This window comes from Onychostruthus taczanowskii, unplaced genomic scaffold (genome assembly GCF_017590055.1).
Source record: "Onychostruthus taczanowskii isolate IOZ18803 unplaced genomic scaffold, ASM1759005v1 scaffold99, whole genome shotgun sequence".
Classification (NCBI taxonomy): Eukaryota; Metazoa; Chordata; class Aves; order Passeriformes; family Passeridae; genus Onychostruthus; species Onychostruthus taczanowskii.
In genome coordinates, this window is record NW_024507990.1 from 412,098 (window position 1) to 429,275 (window position 17,178).

The 17,178-nt window shown below is 42.8% G+C and overlaps 1 protein-coding gene across 3 annotated transcripts in view; it reads left to right on the forward strand.

Annotated features, from left to right (window-relative positions):
* The window catches only part of TBCD (tubulin folding cofactor D), a 117,541-nt gene that overhangs the window by 39,056 nt on the left and 61,307 nt on the right, over positions 1 to 17,178 (forward strand). For all 3 annotated transcript variants that reach the window (XM_041427305.1, XM_041427306.1, XM_041427304.1), the window contains exon 15: positions 7,578 to 7,734. In XM_041427305.1, coding sequence (XP_041283239.1) covers positions 7,578 to 7,734 — 157 coding nt within the window. The remainder of the gene's footprint in view (positions 1 to 7,577; positions 7,735 to 17,178) is intronic.

Consider the following 17,178-nt stretch of genomic DNA (forward strand, 5'->3'; position numbering starts at 1 on the left):
TGGTCTGATGATGGATTTGTGTGCCATTCTACATTTGGAATTGCAGTACCCCAAAACTAAATATTCCTTACTCTACAGTGTATGCTAGAACCAAAAACCTACATTTCAGTGTGGTTTCAGGATGATTTCACAGCTTTTGTTTTGTGCTGTATTTGTGGTTTTGTAGGCTTCAGACTATTATTTATAGGGGTTTTTCTTTATTTAATTGGGTGGGGATAAATACTAAACAAACAAGAGAATCTTAGTTTACTTGAATTTCTGGTTTGCTTGTGAAAGGACGTTATTAAAATTTCTCTTGATGACAGCACAGTATAAACTTTCTAGCTAATAAGGTGTGTCATGTAGAGGAACACGAACCTTCCTGGGTGTTCTTAACGTCTTGGTGGTGAGCTGAAGAATGTTCTGGTGTCACTCTCGAGGACTTGCTGAGCTCTGAGCAGTCCCAGTCTCAAATGTAATCCATATTAGTGTTTCACCAGGAAATAATGCTCACTGGGCTGCTGTTTCTGCTATAAAATCACGTATGTGTAAAGTGAAGGCTGAAAACACTTGCATCACTGAGGAGTAAGAAAAGGAAGCCAGGGAAAGCAGGTTGGAAGAGCCCTGTGGTTACACTTTCAGTGAATTTGTGCTTATTTTGGGAGGATTCCAGCAAGGAAGACGTTACTTTTAATCTTCCTGGTTTCTTAAATACCCTTACCCATTCACGAGGAATAGACTGGGATAGTCCAACAGTCCCTTGCTCCTTTTTAAACTGTGGCAACAATAAAATCAGCATTTCAATAGAAAGAAATAATGCTGAGGGATAATGGAAGATTCAGGAGTCTGGTGGGTCAGTACAACTGATCTGAATCTGGAATTTGAATTTTTTTAATGCCAGAACAAATGAAAAGTAGTAAAAAAGAATGAAAAATGTGCAGAACCAGCCTTAACTTCTTCAGTTCATGAGGTACCTTCAGAATAAAAGGAGCATGAAGAATCTGTAAGGAGGAAATAGGGAGTGTTGAAGATCTGTTAGTGAGGGACCTGAGGCACGTTTGGGAGGGAACTTGGCAGGTTACAATACCATGGGATTCCATGACAAATTCATGATGCTTTTTACATTTTCAGAGAGCTCACACCCAACTCTACCAGTATCCAAAATGAGCCTGGCTTAGGGACATATTTGTGTACTATTTCTGCTGAATGGTAACTCTTGGTTTACATAGGAAGCACTGGTTCTCTCAGCTGATGTTTGCTCTGTTTTAAAGATATCCCATTGTCAAGTGTACTTTTGGTGAAAAGTTTGTATGAAATGAAGTCTCTGGTGCTGTCAGAGGGTTTCAGATGGACCCAGCCAGTCTCAGTAGCAGATGCTACAGCTTTGAAGGAATATCTGTGTACATGTGATTGCTGTATCTGTGATTTTAAAATTCCCTCAGCTTTTGGTGCCTTGTTGATTTTCTACCTTTCTACCTTTTCCACCTTGTTGATTTTCTATTGTTAATTTTTTCTTGTTAATTTGCTTAGAATAGATATGTGCTCTGGGGCAGTACCCAGTTTTCTGTTTCTGGTACAGAGAAGGTTTGATCATGTGCTGTTAGGGAGAAAAGATTGGATTCCTGTCTATTTTGTCTTTTTATCTGAGAGTAGAGGGAATGGTGCTTACTGATAATTATATATAACTAGATATACTTTAAAAAACACCCAAAGTCTTATTTGTGTAGAAAAACCCTACACACCGTGGACAAAAGGGGCATTTTGCTTGTCCAGTCTCTGGGCCATTCATAAAAAAAAAACAAACCAAAAAAACAACAACAACAACAAAAGTGAACCCAGTACTGCTTTCCAGTGCATTTTAGGAGGAGGTTTAACTGAGACCAGGATTTGAATAGTCTTATGGAAATGCATTATGTAGCTTCTTAAACTTGTTTACATTCTGAATTTTTAAAGATTACCTTCTGTGTTTCATATTCCAGAGAAATAAGTTGTTTGTTATGGACTTGCAGCAGCCAGGGGTTGGAGGAGAGGGAGGATGCATGGAGTCAGGCTTCTGCACTGTCTTAGTCTGTTCTGTAGTGGTGGTTAATTGTGAGGCTTTTGGCAAAATTCCAGGTGCTTTTCATCAGAGATACAGGAAGACATGGGGGAAAAAAAAAAAAGATCTGCCTGTCTTAGGTGGACTCTTTAGAAAATTGAGAACACCCAAACCTGAAAGGCTGGTTGTGGAGGAATTCCTTCTCTCTAACACCCAGGTGAACTTTAAAAGTGATGCATGGTCTTGAAAAGAGCCTTTTAAAAAGTTATAATGCCTATGTCACCGTAATAGTTTTCAAATTAGCAAGGAAGCATTATAAATAGTGCAGATTTATTTTTTTTTCAGTAGCCAGCAGGTATGAGCAGGAAGAAATGCTGTGTCTGGAGCTGCAGCAGGAAAGGTCCCTCCCCCAGCACCACTGGGAGATGGGGTAAACACTGAGCAGGGAATAAATGACAACGAATTGCTTCTGGCTTTTTCACCATGGGGTTTATCTTGGTATTGCACAACTTTAGCCTTAAGGCTGGGCTTTCTTGAGTGATATTTCTTCTCTGGCACACAGTGTTATGAGTTTACAGAATTTTTATACTCCTTTAGAGTAAGTAATTCATTTGCTCGGTGGGATTTCTGCACAAGCCTATTCCTTCCCATCTTTAACTGCAGCTTGCTGTTGGTTCAGTCAAGGCAGAGCTCTGTACACCTGTGTGAAGAAGGTCTGTGGTCTGGCCTTGGGTGTGATGGGGTAGGAGAGTCCCCAAAACACAGAGTGCTCTGTTTCAGAGCTGTCCTGGGTCAGCTGCTGCTCTGAGTGCAAGGCAGGCAGGGGGCTTTGAGCCTGTAGGGCTGTGTTGGTAAGGATGTTGGGATGGAGTGGCTGGAATCCAGATCTGTCTGCCTCCAGCTTGGCCCTGGTCCCACCCCAGGGCCCTGACTCCTGGTGCAGGCTGCCTTTAGCCCTGGCAGAGGGCCTGGTGACCAGAGCCAGTGTCCATCTCCTGGGCACTGCATTTAAGAGCCATGACTGGTATCAAACAGTCTGTGGGGCAGCATCCAGCTTCACCACCACCCCCTTCTCTCTTCTTGTCTCCAAGTCTGCCAGGCAGCCTTTGCATTCCAAACTTTGCACCCTGAGCAGCCAGGCAGACAGCAAGCTCCTGTGCTGCCGTGCTGTGATTCATCCTGGAGCAGGTCTGTCCTGTGGGCTGCCTCAGATAGCTCCATGGAAAAACCACCACGTGACCCTGTAATTAAAGACTCTCTTAATTCATTACGTAGGGAGAGGCTGCAGGGAGGTTGCAGCAGACAGAGCAGCCCTTCAGTCACGGGGCAGCGTGCTGGGTTTGTGCAGGTGCCTCTGCCCAGCCCGGGGTGGGCTCACTCTGGGGGCACCCAGAGCTCCAGAGACCGAGCTGCTCCCTCCTCACACCCTCCTGGGCCTGCAGGAGCTCTGTTCTCTTCCTCCTTCCCTGGCAAACTCCTAAGGAGGTCAGCCCTGGGGGCAGCAATGGCAGAGGAGAGGTCACCTGTGGGTGGTTTTTAGGCACTTGCCCTTGGGGATGGGATGGCAGAGCATCATCCCACAGGAACACAGAGAACTCTGCACAGCCAAAACAGCACACTCGTTTTCTGATCCCCACTGGAGGCTTTATCCTCTCCATGAAAGAGCTCTTCAAGAGTGGATTTTGGAGTCAACAGCTTATGTAGAAAATGAGAACGATTCAGAGATGATTCACAGAGTTTTTGAACAAGTATTTATTTCTGGGAATGGGCCTAACCTGAACTTTCTGGTGTTTGCATCAGTAAATTGATTCAGTAAATTATCAGTACAAGAGCCCTAACGAAGTTCCAATTAGGAGCTGCCACTTTCCAGAGGTGCCATGTAGGAGTGAGTGGTCTCAAACCTGATTTTCCGTACATGGGGGAGCCAGAATTGTGATTTTAGGAAACAACTCTGCAGATATATGCACCAGTTGTTTTCACAGAATTCACAGAATGACTAGGTTGGAAGAGACCTTAAAGATCATCAAGTCCAACCCATGCCCTGACACCTCAGCTCACAAAGAGCTGAACCTTCACTTCTGCACCAAGTTGGTTTTCATTAAAGAAAAAACTGAAGAATAAAATTGCTATTCTTTGTGTTGAATATGTAACTTAAATTTAAGCTTCATCATTCATTAATTGTAGTGTCTGTGGCTGCTCCTGCTGTGACATTGTGCACAATGCAGGAATAGCAAATGTCCACTTTGTAGTGCTTTTTCTTAAATAATTCTAAAATAGAAGGATTTGCAATGTATTTTTTATGGATGGAAACAGCTTCTCTGCTGTAACAGTCCCTATAAAAACATAATGCTTGTCTAAGGTAACATTGATTTAATCTGTTTTAAGTTGCATATTTTAGTTTGAAACTAAATGTAGACAATTCTTATTTAACCCCAGATCCAATGAAAATCTGTTTTAAATTAAATAAGGTTGACTTGACATTTTGCAGTTTTCTTGTGGAGAAAAGGCCTGGGGCTGAGGAACAGGTTTTTGTTGTTTGTTTGACTGCTGTATTTGTATATTTTATATGATAAACATTGCACTAAATAAAAAAAATCAATTTACTGTGTGGAGTTAAAGTGACAAAGAGCTCTGGACAGCACATGTTGTAGTTGAGGTTGGTGTAAAGTATGTTTTTAAAGGAGTAATGTAAAGAATCTTTCATTTAATTACATTAACCCTTTCAATATCCAATGTCTTCCACAAGCTCCTTCACCAGACTTTCATTGTCTCTCACCTCCACTGTGGAAAATCCATGTTTAAAAAGCAGAATATCTCTGCAACCTGCCTCCAGAACGAGGAAAAAAACCAAGCCAACCCTGTTTTTAATGCCAGAAGTTGATTCTTTATTTTCCAAGGCTTGAGCACAGGGCTGTGCTGCAACTGCAGTGACGCTCTTGGGCATGGCAGGGTGGGGTGAGCAGGTGCTTATTGATACCTTCAGGCTACAGGTAGAGATGACTGTGTTTTCTTGAGCATTCACAGACCTGCACAGGTGGATTTTGTTTTAATAATCAGCACTGTTTGTGCTCTGCTTTTGGTGGCACACTTCTTAAAAAAACCTGTAGATCTGTGAAAGAAATGGGGACTTGTAAAATTAAAGGTAAACTTTTAAAGTTAAATCTGTAAAGTTAAGGAATAGTTCAGATCTTCTCCTTGCTGCATGTTCCAGCCTTCTAGTTTTCAATGAAAAAGGCACGTTCAGAATTTTGAAAATCAAATAATTTTGTATCCACACCACCAGACGAATTTTCTTCTGGAAGATTTTTTTTTTCTAAAGTTTTGTGATTTTTAAATTTGTGATTTTTTGGGTAAAGTGATTTTAGGTTAAGGTTTGACTTGGTGTTTGAGGAACTCTAGAGCAAGAAATTAAGTGAAACCTGGAATTTTGGGTAGTGTTTCTTTTGGGCTTTTATAACTGTTAAAAACCAGCAAGAAATGTAATGCTGGACTCACTTTTTTGAACAAACACACACACACACACACACACACTTGTGTCAGGAGCAGTTTTTATTCAGCATTTCCTAGTAAATATTCAACCAGTGATGGCACAAAAGTTTACTAGCTGCCCCCAGATGAGTGTTTCCTTTGTGGTATTTGTGTTTCTGACTAGCAGTGCTGCACACTCCACCTTGTTTCCGTGGCAGTGCCACCTCCCAGTGCCCACTGTTTGCTTCCTCCTCTGTGTCTCCAGGCTTTGCAGTCTCCCAGGGCTCTGCTGTGAGTCCCAGCTGGAGGAGAAGGCCACCAGAGAGGTGTGACAGCTCAAGCTGCCCTGGCCAGCACACCCTGGAGCATCTGTCCCTGTCCCTCACAAACCATTCGGTGCTGTGCCCACCTGGGACATTAAACTGCAAAAATACATTTTTTTGTTTCACAGAGACAATCCAAACGTGGGGAGCTGCTGGAGGGGTGTCCTTCCCCCTTTTCCTTCTTGCACAGAGGTGGGAGTGTGCCCACAGCTGTTGGAAGGAGCTGCAGTGGTCACTTGCACTGAGGAAACGTGCTGCAGCTTTGTAAAAGTGCCTTCGGCGCCTGCCTGAGTGTTCCTGTAGAACCAGCAAATTCCATTTTTCTCAGCAGTTGATGCAGCAATTTTCAAAACAAGCTAGGCAGCATTTTTAAATACTTTCATTGCAGCTTCTTGAACTGGGAAATGTCCAGCAATCCATCCATCTCTGCTGTATCGTTGTTCCAGAATTGGAATTTCACTTTCTCCCTTGTAGTGTTTATGCTCCTTTTACTCAAATCTCACCCATCTCTATAGCTACTGCTTGATTTTCTTTAGCAGCTTGAAATGAATTTAAACAGCCTTTTAACACTTCAGTTCTTCAGTCATGGTATCTATCTTTTTGTTTAAAGCAGCAGTACACAGTGATGAACAGCACATGGAAGTTTTAATTATTTTGTGATTATATCCACTCAAGGATATCCAGGCACAGATTGCTGATGAAATACAGCTCAGTGATCCCATTTCCTGTTAATGGGATCACCTTGTGACAAGTATTTTCTAAGGAAAATGATGCATTTGATAAATTTGATACAAGAAAACCGATAGAGAAATTGTTTCTTTTTTTTTTTTTAAGAGGCTGTTGTTTCTGCAGACATTAGTCATTTAATAAAGTTGTGCCATCTAGAGAGAGATGTATCCAGATTTGTTGCAGGGGGCCCTCCGGGGACATCCCCGGGGTGCCCCACCTCAAAACGCACTGCAACACAGATTTTCTGTCTGGATGTGCAGATACCGAGTAAAGGCCCTCTGGGGAGCCCTGCCCTAGATATTTCTTGAACTGTAGCAATGTGTTTCTAGAACGATGCAAAAGAATTATCCTTACAGGTTTTGGAAGCTCTTTTATCTGCAGGAAAACCTTATTGACTCCTGCATGTAGTGACTGGACACGGTGGGATGGATTTAAGCTAAAAGAGAGTAGGTTTAGGTCAGATATCAGGGGGAAATTCTTTCCTCTGAGGGTGGGGAGGCCTCTGGATCCCTGGAATGTCCAAGGCCAGGCTGGAGCCACCTGGGAAAGAGGCAGGTGTCCCTGCCCACTGTTGAGGTGACCACCTTATGTGTGGAGACACCAGGTCTGATCTTATTTCAGAAGAGTGATTTATTATCTTAGGATATATATTATATTAAAATACTACATTAAAACTGTACTGAACGAACAGAGAGAAAAGATCATCAGCAGGTTACAAAGAACAGGAATTGAACAAAATAACAAAATCTTGTGACTGCTCACAGCTTCGGTACAGGTGGCTGTGATTGGTCATTAATTGAAAACAATTGACATGGATTAATGGAAGATGTACCTGTTGCATTCCACAGCAGCAGATCGTTATTGTTTACATTCCTTTCCTGAAGTTCTCCACTCTTCAGGAGGGGCAGAGTTGAGGTACTTTACGAAAAATCCTTTGTTAGGGTTTTTCATGAAGTATGATAACTGCAGCCCGCGGCAGGGGGGAAGCAGATGTTGTTGGAGGTGCTGACTTGCTGCGTGTGGCTGTTTGTCTGTGACAGTGGTCCCCGTGATGCTGAGGGCGCTGACGTACGACGAGAAGCGGGGCGCGTGCAGCGTGGGCTCCAACGTGCGGGACGCGGCCTGCTACGTGTGCTGGGCCTTCGCGCGCGCCTACGAGCCCGCCGAGCTCGTCCCCTTCATCCGCCACATCTCCAGGTGAGCTCCAGGGCAGGTGGGGACTCACAGGTCTTTGGGAGCTTGCATCCCGTGCTCAGTCTCGTGTGAAGGGTGGCACAGCGCTGTTGTGATACGGCAATGATGACACACACACTGCTGCTCTCGAGGGGAACAAAAAGAAGAAGAAGAGGAACTTTATTTTCTGACTCCAACATTTATAGTTTTCCAAAGGTGACAGTGGGTTGGAGGGTGACAGTGCCACCTCTCCAATGCCACTGGACAGACCAAGGGTCCATCAATTCTCTCCACCTCCATGAAAGAATGCAAAACATAGGTTATTTACAGAACTGTGTGTGAGAAAGTTTGTTGAAAGAATGCAAACATCAGAAGGCTTAACAAAGTCTTACAAAATCAGGGCGACGCAGTACAGGCGTTACAATTCAGGCCATCACAATCAGAAGCCAGCTATTTCTTAATTACAATACACTGCCAGTGGTTCTTAACCTATCAACTTTTACCACACCGTACCTTAAAGCCAATCATGTAAAATTACTCCTCGTGGGTCTCAATACAATGCATCTTTCATAGTTCTCTTTCTCCATATGTATCAATGTATACATCTCTATCCTATTTCCTAATTACAATACACTATAAGTGTTTCTTAACCTATCAACTTTTACCATACCATGCTATAAATACCTTAAAGCCAGTCATCTAAAATTACTCTTCGTGGGTCCTAATACAATGCATCTTTCATAGTTCTAGTTCTCCATATATATCTATATCATATTTCTTAATTACTATACATTATAAGCATTTCTTGGCCTATCAGCTTTTGCCACACCATGCTGCAAATGCCTTAAAGCCAATTATCTAAAATTACTCTTCCTACTACAGTGGCTCTTTCATAGTTCCATTTCTCCATATATGTCTATATATATCTATATCATATATATTATATATATATCGATATCTGGTCTTTTTTGCAAGGCCATCCTTTGAAACTTGTTTCTAGCTCCATTTCTCTCTCAGCAATGTCTGTCCTAGTCCATGGCATTTCTAAGCCAGCATTTCTTATCTCAAGGTTTGCACACAGATGCAGACTGTGTGAGCCTTCTGTCAGGCTTTGAGAATCCTCTACAAATCCATTTCCCACATTTCCCCCTCTTTCTTGAACTGAGCTAGGAAACTGATACAGGCCATTTTTGAAGTCTATTAAAACTTAAGGTGCCTGCTAACACATCTGTTGAATGGCTTAAAAGTAAAGAATTGGGTAGGGATGGGATGGTGGTGATGTAAACATATCTATTTCCTTGTTATGTGGTGACTTCAATTCCCTCTGTTCACCTGATTTTCAGAGGAAAATCCAAAGAAACTCACTGTAAGGTGGATAAGAGAAATCAGTGGAGGAAGGCTTTGGCAGGGAGTCATCTTTGCCTGCTTGATCCACGTTTTGTGTGTCAGCTCAGTGACATCACTCAGGGATCTTGAGAAGTTTAAGAGAGAGAAGGTTTGGAACCTTAGTTCAGTAGAGGCAGAAATAACAAACCATTCTAAAATAGAGGAGTTGCTTTATGGAGTCCTAAAGGGCTGGAAATACTAGGAGAAAACTTAAGGAAGAGGTTTCTGTTTCAGGTGAGTCTTCTTCCTAACAATCCAAGATTCATGAGACTTTGTCACATGGGTGTTGTGCAAAGAATAAAGCATTTTTTTATTGACTTGCTGACAGCTTGCAAATTGAGCAGGTTAAGTCTAAAAGGATAAAGTACACCTCAGCTCTACTTCTACACAAATTATAATTTTCCTTTTGAAGTGTTCCAATTCAAAGATTATTTTGAATAGAAAATAAAACCACTTCCAGTTTCTGAAAGGGGTAAGAACCTTATGTGGCAATACTGAATTCTTAACACAGCACTTTTGAGTAGTAGGGGTTTTATTATTACTAAGAAGATGTTTGAGTTAAAGTTAACAAACACATGAGAGAATTTTTCCTCGATTGATGCCTTGTGGTTTTATAGAGCAGAGCAGAGTGCAGGATTTCACTTGAAATGAATGGAAGTGCCTGGTGGAATTCTTTTTCAATCCATAGTTTCTGTTTCAAAAGACTTTCAAAAGTAAAATCTTTTAAGAGATTTCCAAATCTGTGCTACTGCAATGGTGGTCTAGAAGTTGCTGCAACCTTTCCCTTTATACTGTTGCTATTTTTACAGATACAAACTGGTTTTACCTTTTTTCTTCAGTCTCATGTTCTCCCTCCTCGCTGCCTGTGGGATTCTCTCTTTACTGTTTGGCCTTTTTGTTGGCCACACTCTGGCTGACATTTTGAGGTTTCTTAGCGGGTGACTTGCACTGCAAACACACAGGTGGCTTCTCACAGTTTCTTGGCACACTTTTAGTGCAGCCATTGACAGCAGCTTTGTCTCCATCAGAAGGGTTTTGATCAGTGGTCATTTAGTATTTTCTTCTTCAAAAAAACAGAAGTTTGGACTGTCTGTGGTCCTGGATGTCTGCTTTAAGTTTTAGGGACTTCCTTGCTTCCAGATTGCTGAACTATTTCAGTCTCATCCAAAAGCCTACTTTGCCCACACAGGGCTCCCTACTGAGCTCAGCAGGTTCCCAAAGAATATATGACTATTTCTTTCTTCTTTAAAAACAATTTTTAAAGTTCTTTGAGACAATCTGTAAATGAATCCATTTTTATTCCTGGCTGCAGTGTCCTGGCTGGTCTCTGCTGTTTTTCACCCCTGTAGTTTCATTTTTCAGTGCTGGTCCTTCAGTGCAAGCTCACCACTCTGTCCTGTGGGACTTGGCTCCTGGTGTTTTGAAACCTTGATAAAACCTTCCTGTCTAAGAACCTGATGTCCATCTTCTTAAGGCCAAGCACCATTTTCTGCCATTTTTTCCATAGAGAGCAGACGAGAAATGCTGAGACATTTTAGCCTTGTTTCTCTCATGAAGTGTTTCATGGTGTTTTGATGATGTTTCACCTACACGGGCACAGATTGTAAAGGAGAGGAGCCTGGTGACTCTAGGCTGTGCTGGGATGTGATGCCATCCCCTGTTTTGGGATATCTTTTGGAAAGAAAAGGTGAAACTCCAGGATAGCCCTCCTTTTCCTTGGCATGCTATCAATAGTGACATTTGCCAGTTAGTAATTAATGAGATATTTTATTTTAAAGGGTGATGTTTAATTCACTTCTAGCTGAGTTCATGCTAAATTATCTGTAGTATGAAATTCTTAACTGAGGGTACCTGAAGATGCATTTGCACAGTGTAATTGTGATATTGTACTATTGTAAATATTGTATTTTGATTGATATTGTAAATACAATCTTGTATTCTTGTTTTCAATCTAACCAGCACTAATGGTAGCAGTGAAGGCACTGTCACCTGTGACCAGAGTGGTAACAAATGGCTCTGGCAGGGTGCTAACAGCTCTGCAGTTACATTTGTGTTCTCACTGCCTGCAAGTCTTTAGTCTTGCTATGGCCAGACTTGTCCTGAAATCTGGTTCCAGTCTGGTAATTCTTCTAGATTGGTCAGCAGCTTGGTGAAAACAAAAGCTCTGCTTCCATCCTCTGAGTTGGAAACCTTTAAAGGTTTCCTTTAAGGTCAGGCAAGCTTTTTGCTTGTAGAAAGTTAAGAAAGCCTAATTGTTAGTGTTCAGGCCTTCCCTTTATCAGAATTCTGATCTGTTCTGTTTATCAGAACTTTTCTTCTGCTCATGATGCTTTGAACAAGATATTTCATATTTCATTTACTCCTTTCCCTCTGCCATGCTGCAGTGTTGGTCTCCATAGGCTTGGTGCAGATTCATACTTCTGATTTTTCAGGGTTTTGGTATTTAGTTTTATGGCCACAAAGCTTTGGTGGTGGGACCTCTGGAACAGATATTTATACCAGGAGATTGTGTTTCTGAAGAAGCTGGTGTCCTTCAGCTTCCAGCCTCTTCTGGAAACAAGTTCTTTTCTTTTCAGGAAAGTGTCAAATGGCAATATTTGAGATCCCTCTGCCAGTGGTAGTAAAACCAATGAGGGCTCTGTCTGTGCCACCTGTGACAACTTCAGTTGTTGGGAATAAAGTGATGAGATGGAGACAAACATGGGATGGAAGCTGAAAATTGCTAATGAACAGCTGCAAGGTGTTGTGGTTTGTAACTTCTTAGTTTTCCAACACAGCTGTAAAGTATTTTACCAAGTATTAATGCTATACAAGGCTTCACTTAAAAATCTTTTTAGTTATAGTGGCCATTCCTTTTCTAAATCAACGCTCAAAGGTAGAATTGCCACTCCAAAGAGAAATGGTGAAAAAAAAAAATCAAATAAAGTATGACACACAGTTTCACCTATTGTGTCAGCAAGCTGATAATTACATACGGCTTTTTTTTAAATCTAGCCTTAGGTGTGTCACTGTTTTACTTAAAGAAGAGTCATACTTCTAGCCACAAGCAAATTGTTGCTACCCTGCAAAAATGCAGCACTCAGCATCTTGAAACAAAATGCATAATATCCATTGTGAGCTGAATTACACAGCAAAAACGTCTGCCTGGATGAGAATACACACTATTAGAGAAAAATAGTAAACACCTTCCAAAAGTGTGCTGAGTGATTGCAGTCCTGAGCTGCTGGCTCTGCTTAGTGCTGGGAATTGCACAAGGTCTATCCTGCACTCATTTTCAGCTGCTGGAAGCACATGGGACCCACTTAGGTACCAAAATACCTAAACTGGGTCCTGCCCTACGAGTCCTTAACAGCACTAACAGAGTAAAGCAGAGGGGGATTTGCAGGGGATTTTCTTTTCCTTTTCTTGCATCATTTTGTAATTGAAAGATGTTTTTTCAGCAGTCAAGGAACATAAATATTTCACTTTGGACCAGTGAAAAATCACTTTAAACTGCATGAAGTCAGATTGGTTTTTTGGTAAAATTTCAGATAGTGTTTTAAAATAAATCCTTCTCTCCATATTCATTGTCAGCTGATTCTTCCCTGGTTTTTTATGAGTGTTCTCTTCACTGATGAAAGTGGCAGAATATTGAAGTTGTAAACTTGCTATAGATCATAGATCAGCCCTTCCCCTTCCTGACCTTGCCACTCTTTTAAGAAAAAACAAAGAAAAAAGTGAACACTTATTGGAAATACATCCCTGTGAGTGTTCCTAATAGCACTTGCTTGTATTTTTCCATGTCAGTTTTTTTTCCCAATCCATATTTCAACAATATACTCTTGCTCATCTGCTTAATGGTCTGTTAAAGTCTAGTTAAACTGGTTTCTAAAACCTTGCCTCATCTATTCAAACTACAGGACCACAAAAAGAAAATTCTTGGCAATATAGATGAAACTTCACTTCTTTTGCAGGAACGTGTTGCTCTTTTTTGAGATGCACACACTGAAGTTGCTGTTCAAGCATATCATTATAAAAGCACTACTAGACTGAGTGCTTTGTTTCTCTCCCAGTTTCTACTTGCAGCCTCTCTTTTTAAGCTTACCTATGAGGAAAGTGAAACAGAATTTAATGACTTGGAAATGTGGGTAATTTGATTCCTGCCCCCTTGGGTGTGGAAGTTGCTGTCTGTGAAGTGGCAGGTGCACAGTAAGGAGCTGAACTGTTTTGTTTAAAACCTAAACAAAAAAAAAAAAAAAAAAAGGAAAACATACTTGCACTCTGTAGTACAATTAGAGTGATTAAATGGTTGCTGGCTATCTGAACTGTGTGGAGCTGTGCAGGGTGCAGGTTCCTTTGCCTGTTGTGGCTGGTGTGGGGTGGTTAGGAGCTGGGATCTGTTGGGATCTGGGATCTGTTGAGAACTTGTGAGAAATGGATTTGTAAAGAATTCTCAAAACCTGGCAGAAAGCTCACACAGCCTTGTACATCTGTGTGCAAACCCTGAGATAAAGTGGAGTGATTTAAGAAGGCCATGGAATAGAGACGATGTTGAGAGAGAGAGATTGAACCAGAAACAAGTTTCAACAAGTTTCAAAATATGACCTTGCAAAAAGACCAAATATTTTAGAGAATTAGGCTGGTGTAGGGGGGTCAGGAGCTGGGATCTGTTGGGATCTGGGATCTGTCTCCATGCAGCAGAGCACGCTGTGGCTTCCCCAGGCTGCTGCCTGGCCTTGGGAGGGGGGAACAGGCAGGTGTGGCTCAGGATGGATGATGGAGCTTGCTCCAGGGCAGGATTGTCCTGCAGAACTGGGGAAATCTGAAGCATTGCTTTGAGCTATGTCTTGTACTGTGATGAAATATGGGGAATGGCTTTCTGCTGTTCTGTTCCTGCAGAGGAGAGCTGGGTGCTGAAGGCACTTGGGTAAAGGCACCTCTGTATCACAGACCCTCTCCTTTCCTTTTTCTTCTTCTTTTGAGAGGATTTGTAACTCCTGTTCTAAGCATTTTTCTTGTTGCTCTTTTCCACATGTGTGTTTCTTACACTTTGACCGTTTTACTTCAAATTTTTGGATTGGAATAACTCACTGAACAGCACAGGAGGGTGGGTGGTGAACAGGATGTGTGAGTGCTCTGTGTGAGCTGGGTTAGAGGGACTGCAAAAGTAGCAGTGTGGAAATGGGAATGGTCACAGCATTTCTCCTTCTCCTCAGACCTTCTCCAGATAAACAGGAGGAATTAAATCTGAGTCATGTGCAGTGTGGCTGGAGCAGGCCCTTGTGCTTGCTCCTTGCCCTGTGTGGCTCCTGCAGTGGTGTAACACAGCTCCATGGGGTAATGGCAACAGGAGAACTGCTCTGGTCTCAAAAATTAAAAAAACCCTGAGTCCAGATGTGTTTTCATCACCCAGCTCTCCGTGCAGCCCTCCCAGGTGGGCTGGCATGACTGGAGAGGTGCAGAAGGGGCTGTTTGCAGCAGCAGTGCTCAACAGACCCAAGTTTCACCTCCTTTTCTTGCTTGGATTGTTCAGACCCACTTTGCTTGTGGTGGTTCTTGTGCCTTTCCCTTTCCTAATGTACAGCAGGGAGGAGACTTTGCTGTCCTGTTACCACTTCACCCTTTTTAAGACTCAGGAAGGAAATTTTGGTTTTATACCAAATAGGCAAGAGGTGTGAGTTTATTTTTCTCCTCCCCAGCTTGAGGGTGGCACGGTGGGATTGATGGCAGCAGATTCCCAAGGGATAGCAGTAGGATCAGCTTCTTGCTGCTTGTGGCTAGTGGAGACTGGAAGTGCCTGCTGCAGGTGGTAAAAGGCATTCAGGTTTATTGCCTGGTACCTTGTGCTTGTGAGCTGAGGGCAGCTGGTGCTTGTGCTTATTTCTGTGTTCTGATGGCTCTCACCTGGCCCACCTCTGCTCCCTGGCTCTTCCCACCTTGTCAGAGAAGGGAATGAGATGCACGAGGGCTGGGAAGTGCCCACTGACATACTTGGAGTACTCCTAACTTCCCCTGAAGCCAGTTAGGTGAGTGCTTGGGAGGATGGATAATGAGGAAAGGGAGAATTATTAGCGACTGATAAAATGGCAACTTTTTAAATCTGTGTTTATTGTGCACTTAATTGCTGTTGTGCATGGAGGCTCCATATCCCTCAAAGAGCCAGGAAAGGTGTTTCCATAGGACTGGAGGGTGTAAAGGAGCCAGGAAAGGTGTTCCATGGGACTGGAGGGTGTAATGGAGCCAGGAAAGGTGTTCCATAGGGACTGCAAGATGCAGAGGAGCCAGGAAAGGGGTTCCATAGGGACTGCAAGATGCAGAGGAGCCAGGAAAGGGGTTCCATAGGGACTGCAAGATGCAGAGGAGCCAGGAAAGGGGTTCCATAGGGACTGCAAGATGCAGAGGAGCCAGGAAAGGGGTTCCATAGGGACTGCAAGATGCAGAGGAGCCAGGAAAGGGGTTCCATAGGGACTGCAAGATGCAGAGGAGCCAGGAAAGGGGTTCCATAGGGACTGCAAGATGCAGAGGAGCCAGGAAAGGGGTTCCATAGGGACTGCAAGATGCAGAGGAGCCAGGAAAGGGGTTCCATAGGGACTGCAAGATGCAGAGGAGCCAGGAAAGGGGTTCCATAGGGACTGCAAGATGCAGAGGAGCCAGGAAAGGGGTTCCATAGGGACTGCAAGATGCAGAGGAGCCAGGAAGGTGTTTCCATAGGACTGGAGGGTGCAAAGCCATCCTCTCCTCCTCCTGGCAACAGGCAGGTGTGGTGCACTTGAGGCAAGTTAAGACATGATCCTTTGAGTAGCTTAAAAAAATATCCCACTTGGTTTGACATCAACAGTTTCTTTCTGTTAGGAAATCCTGGTGCAGTATCACATAAACTCCCACGACACAGCACACAGGTGAAGACACCTTAGAGGTGTTCCACCCTCTGCACTAAGCCTGGCTTTGGGGAGGATGTGCCTGCACTGCCAAGTGGGAATTAGCCTGAAAAGAGCATTTGTGGAGTTGGATGAGTTAGAGTGCTTCACTAAAAGGATTAACATGGAGCACCGAGTGCAGGATGATTTGGGACTATAACGGGGCACTGCTAGAATTCCTGGGGTTTTTGTTTTGCTCACCCAGGGTTTGCAGCACTGAGTGACTCGGGTGGCAGCACAGACAATGTGCTGCTCTGCTGGCTTCACTTACACAGCTTTGTCCTAAGGTAACAGAAGAGTAAGAAAAAATGAAAACCACAATGTGATTATAACATGAGCTCTTGTTTGATGCAGCGAGGGCAGCACTCAGGATTCTGAGCTTCTTGGTGTAATCTTTTTTGTGGTTGGGTTTTTTTCCCCCCTCTTCAGAAAAGACCAATATTGAAATACTGCATAACTGACAAATTACTGTTCCAGTCTGTATAACCAGAAATGTCATGCAGAAATTTGCTTCTCTTTGGTTTCAGGGATCATTTTCCTCCAATTCCTTTAGTTTTGAAAGTTCTCTAATTAAAACATTTATGGGAGCTAGTCATATCATTAAAACTATATAATTCTTAAGTGTCCTTTTAAAATAATTTTTAAGTGTCTCTATGTGCCAGAGAATTAGCAAGCATGGTATAGATGCCTTGTGAAGGCTGGCCTAGAACAGAGGCTAGACAGAGTTAAAAAATAAAGTAGGGATTTATTAGAAGGTTTCGATGGATATATTTTGGGTAGTATAAGAGTAGCTAGGTTACACTTAAGATGGATTTAAAATGGTTATAAAATGGATGACTTGTCAGGGAGTCTCTCCCTGGGATCAGCTCTGCTCCATGTGCACATTGCAGTTCAGTGTCCAATTCCAGCTTTAACTCATGCAGTCCCATCCTGCTTGTTTTTCTCTCTCCAGCCCACGGGGTTTGTGCTCCTGGGCTGAGATTTGGATCATTTGTCCTTGGTCCCCAGCTGGAATTGTTTTGTCTCCCTGCTCTGTGCAGAGAGCTCACCATCCCCTGATGTGAAGCTCAGACCCACACACTAAAGCAGTATAAAATCTGAAAAATATAAAAAATCAGTATGAAGAGTGTACACCTGAGCCAGCAGTTTTTCAGCACTGAGCCATGTGCTGCTTCCTGATGGAATG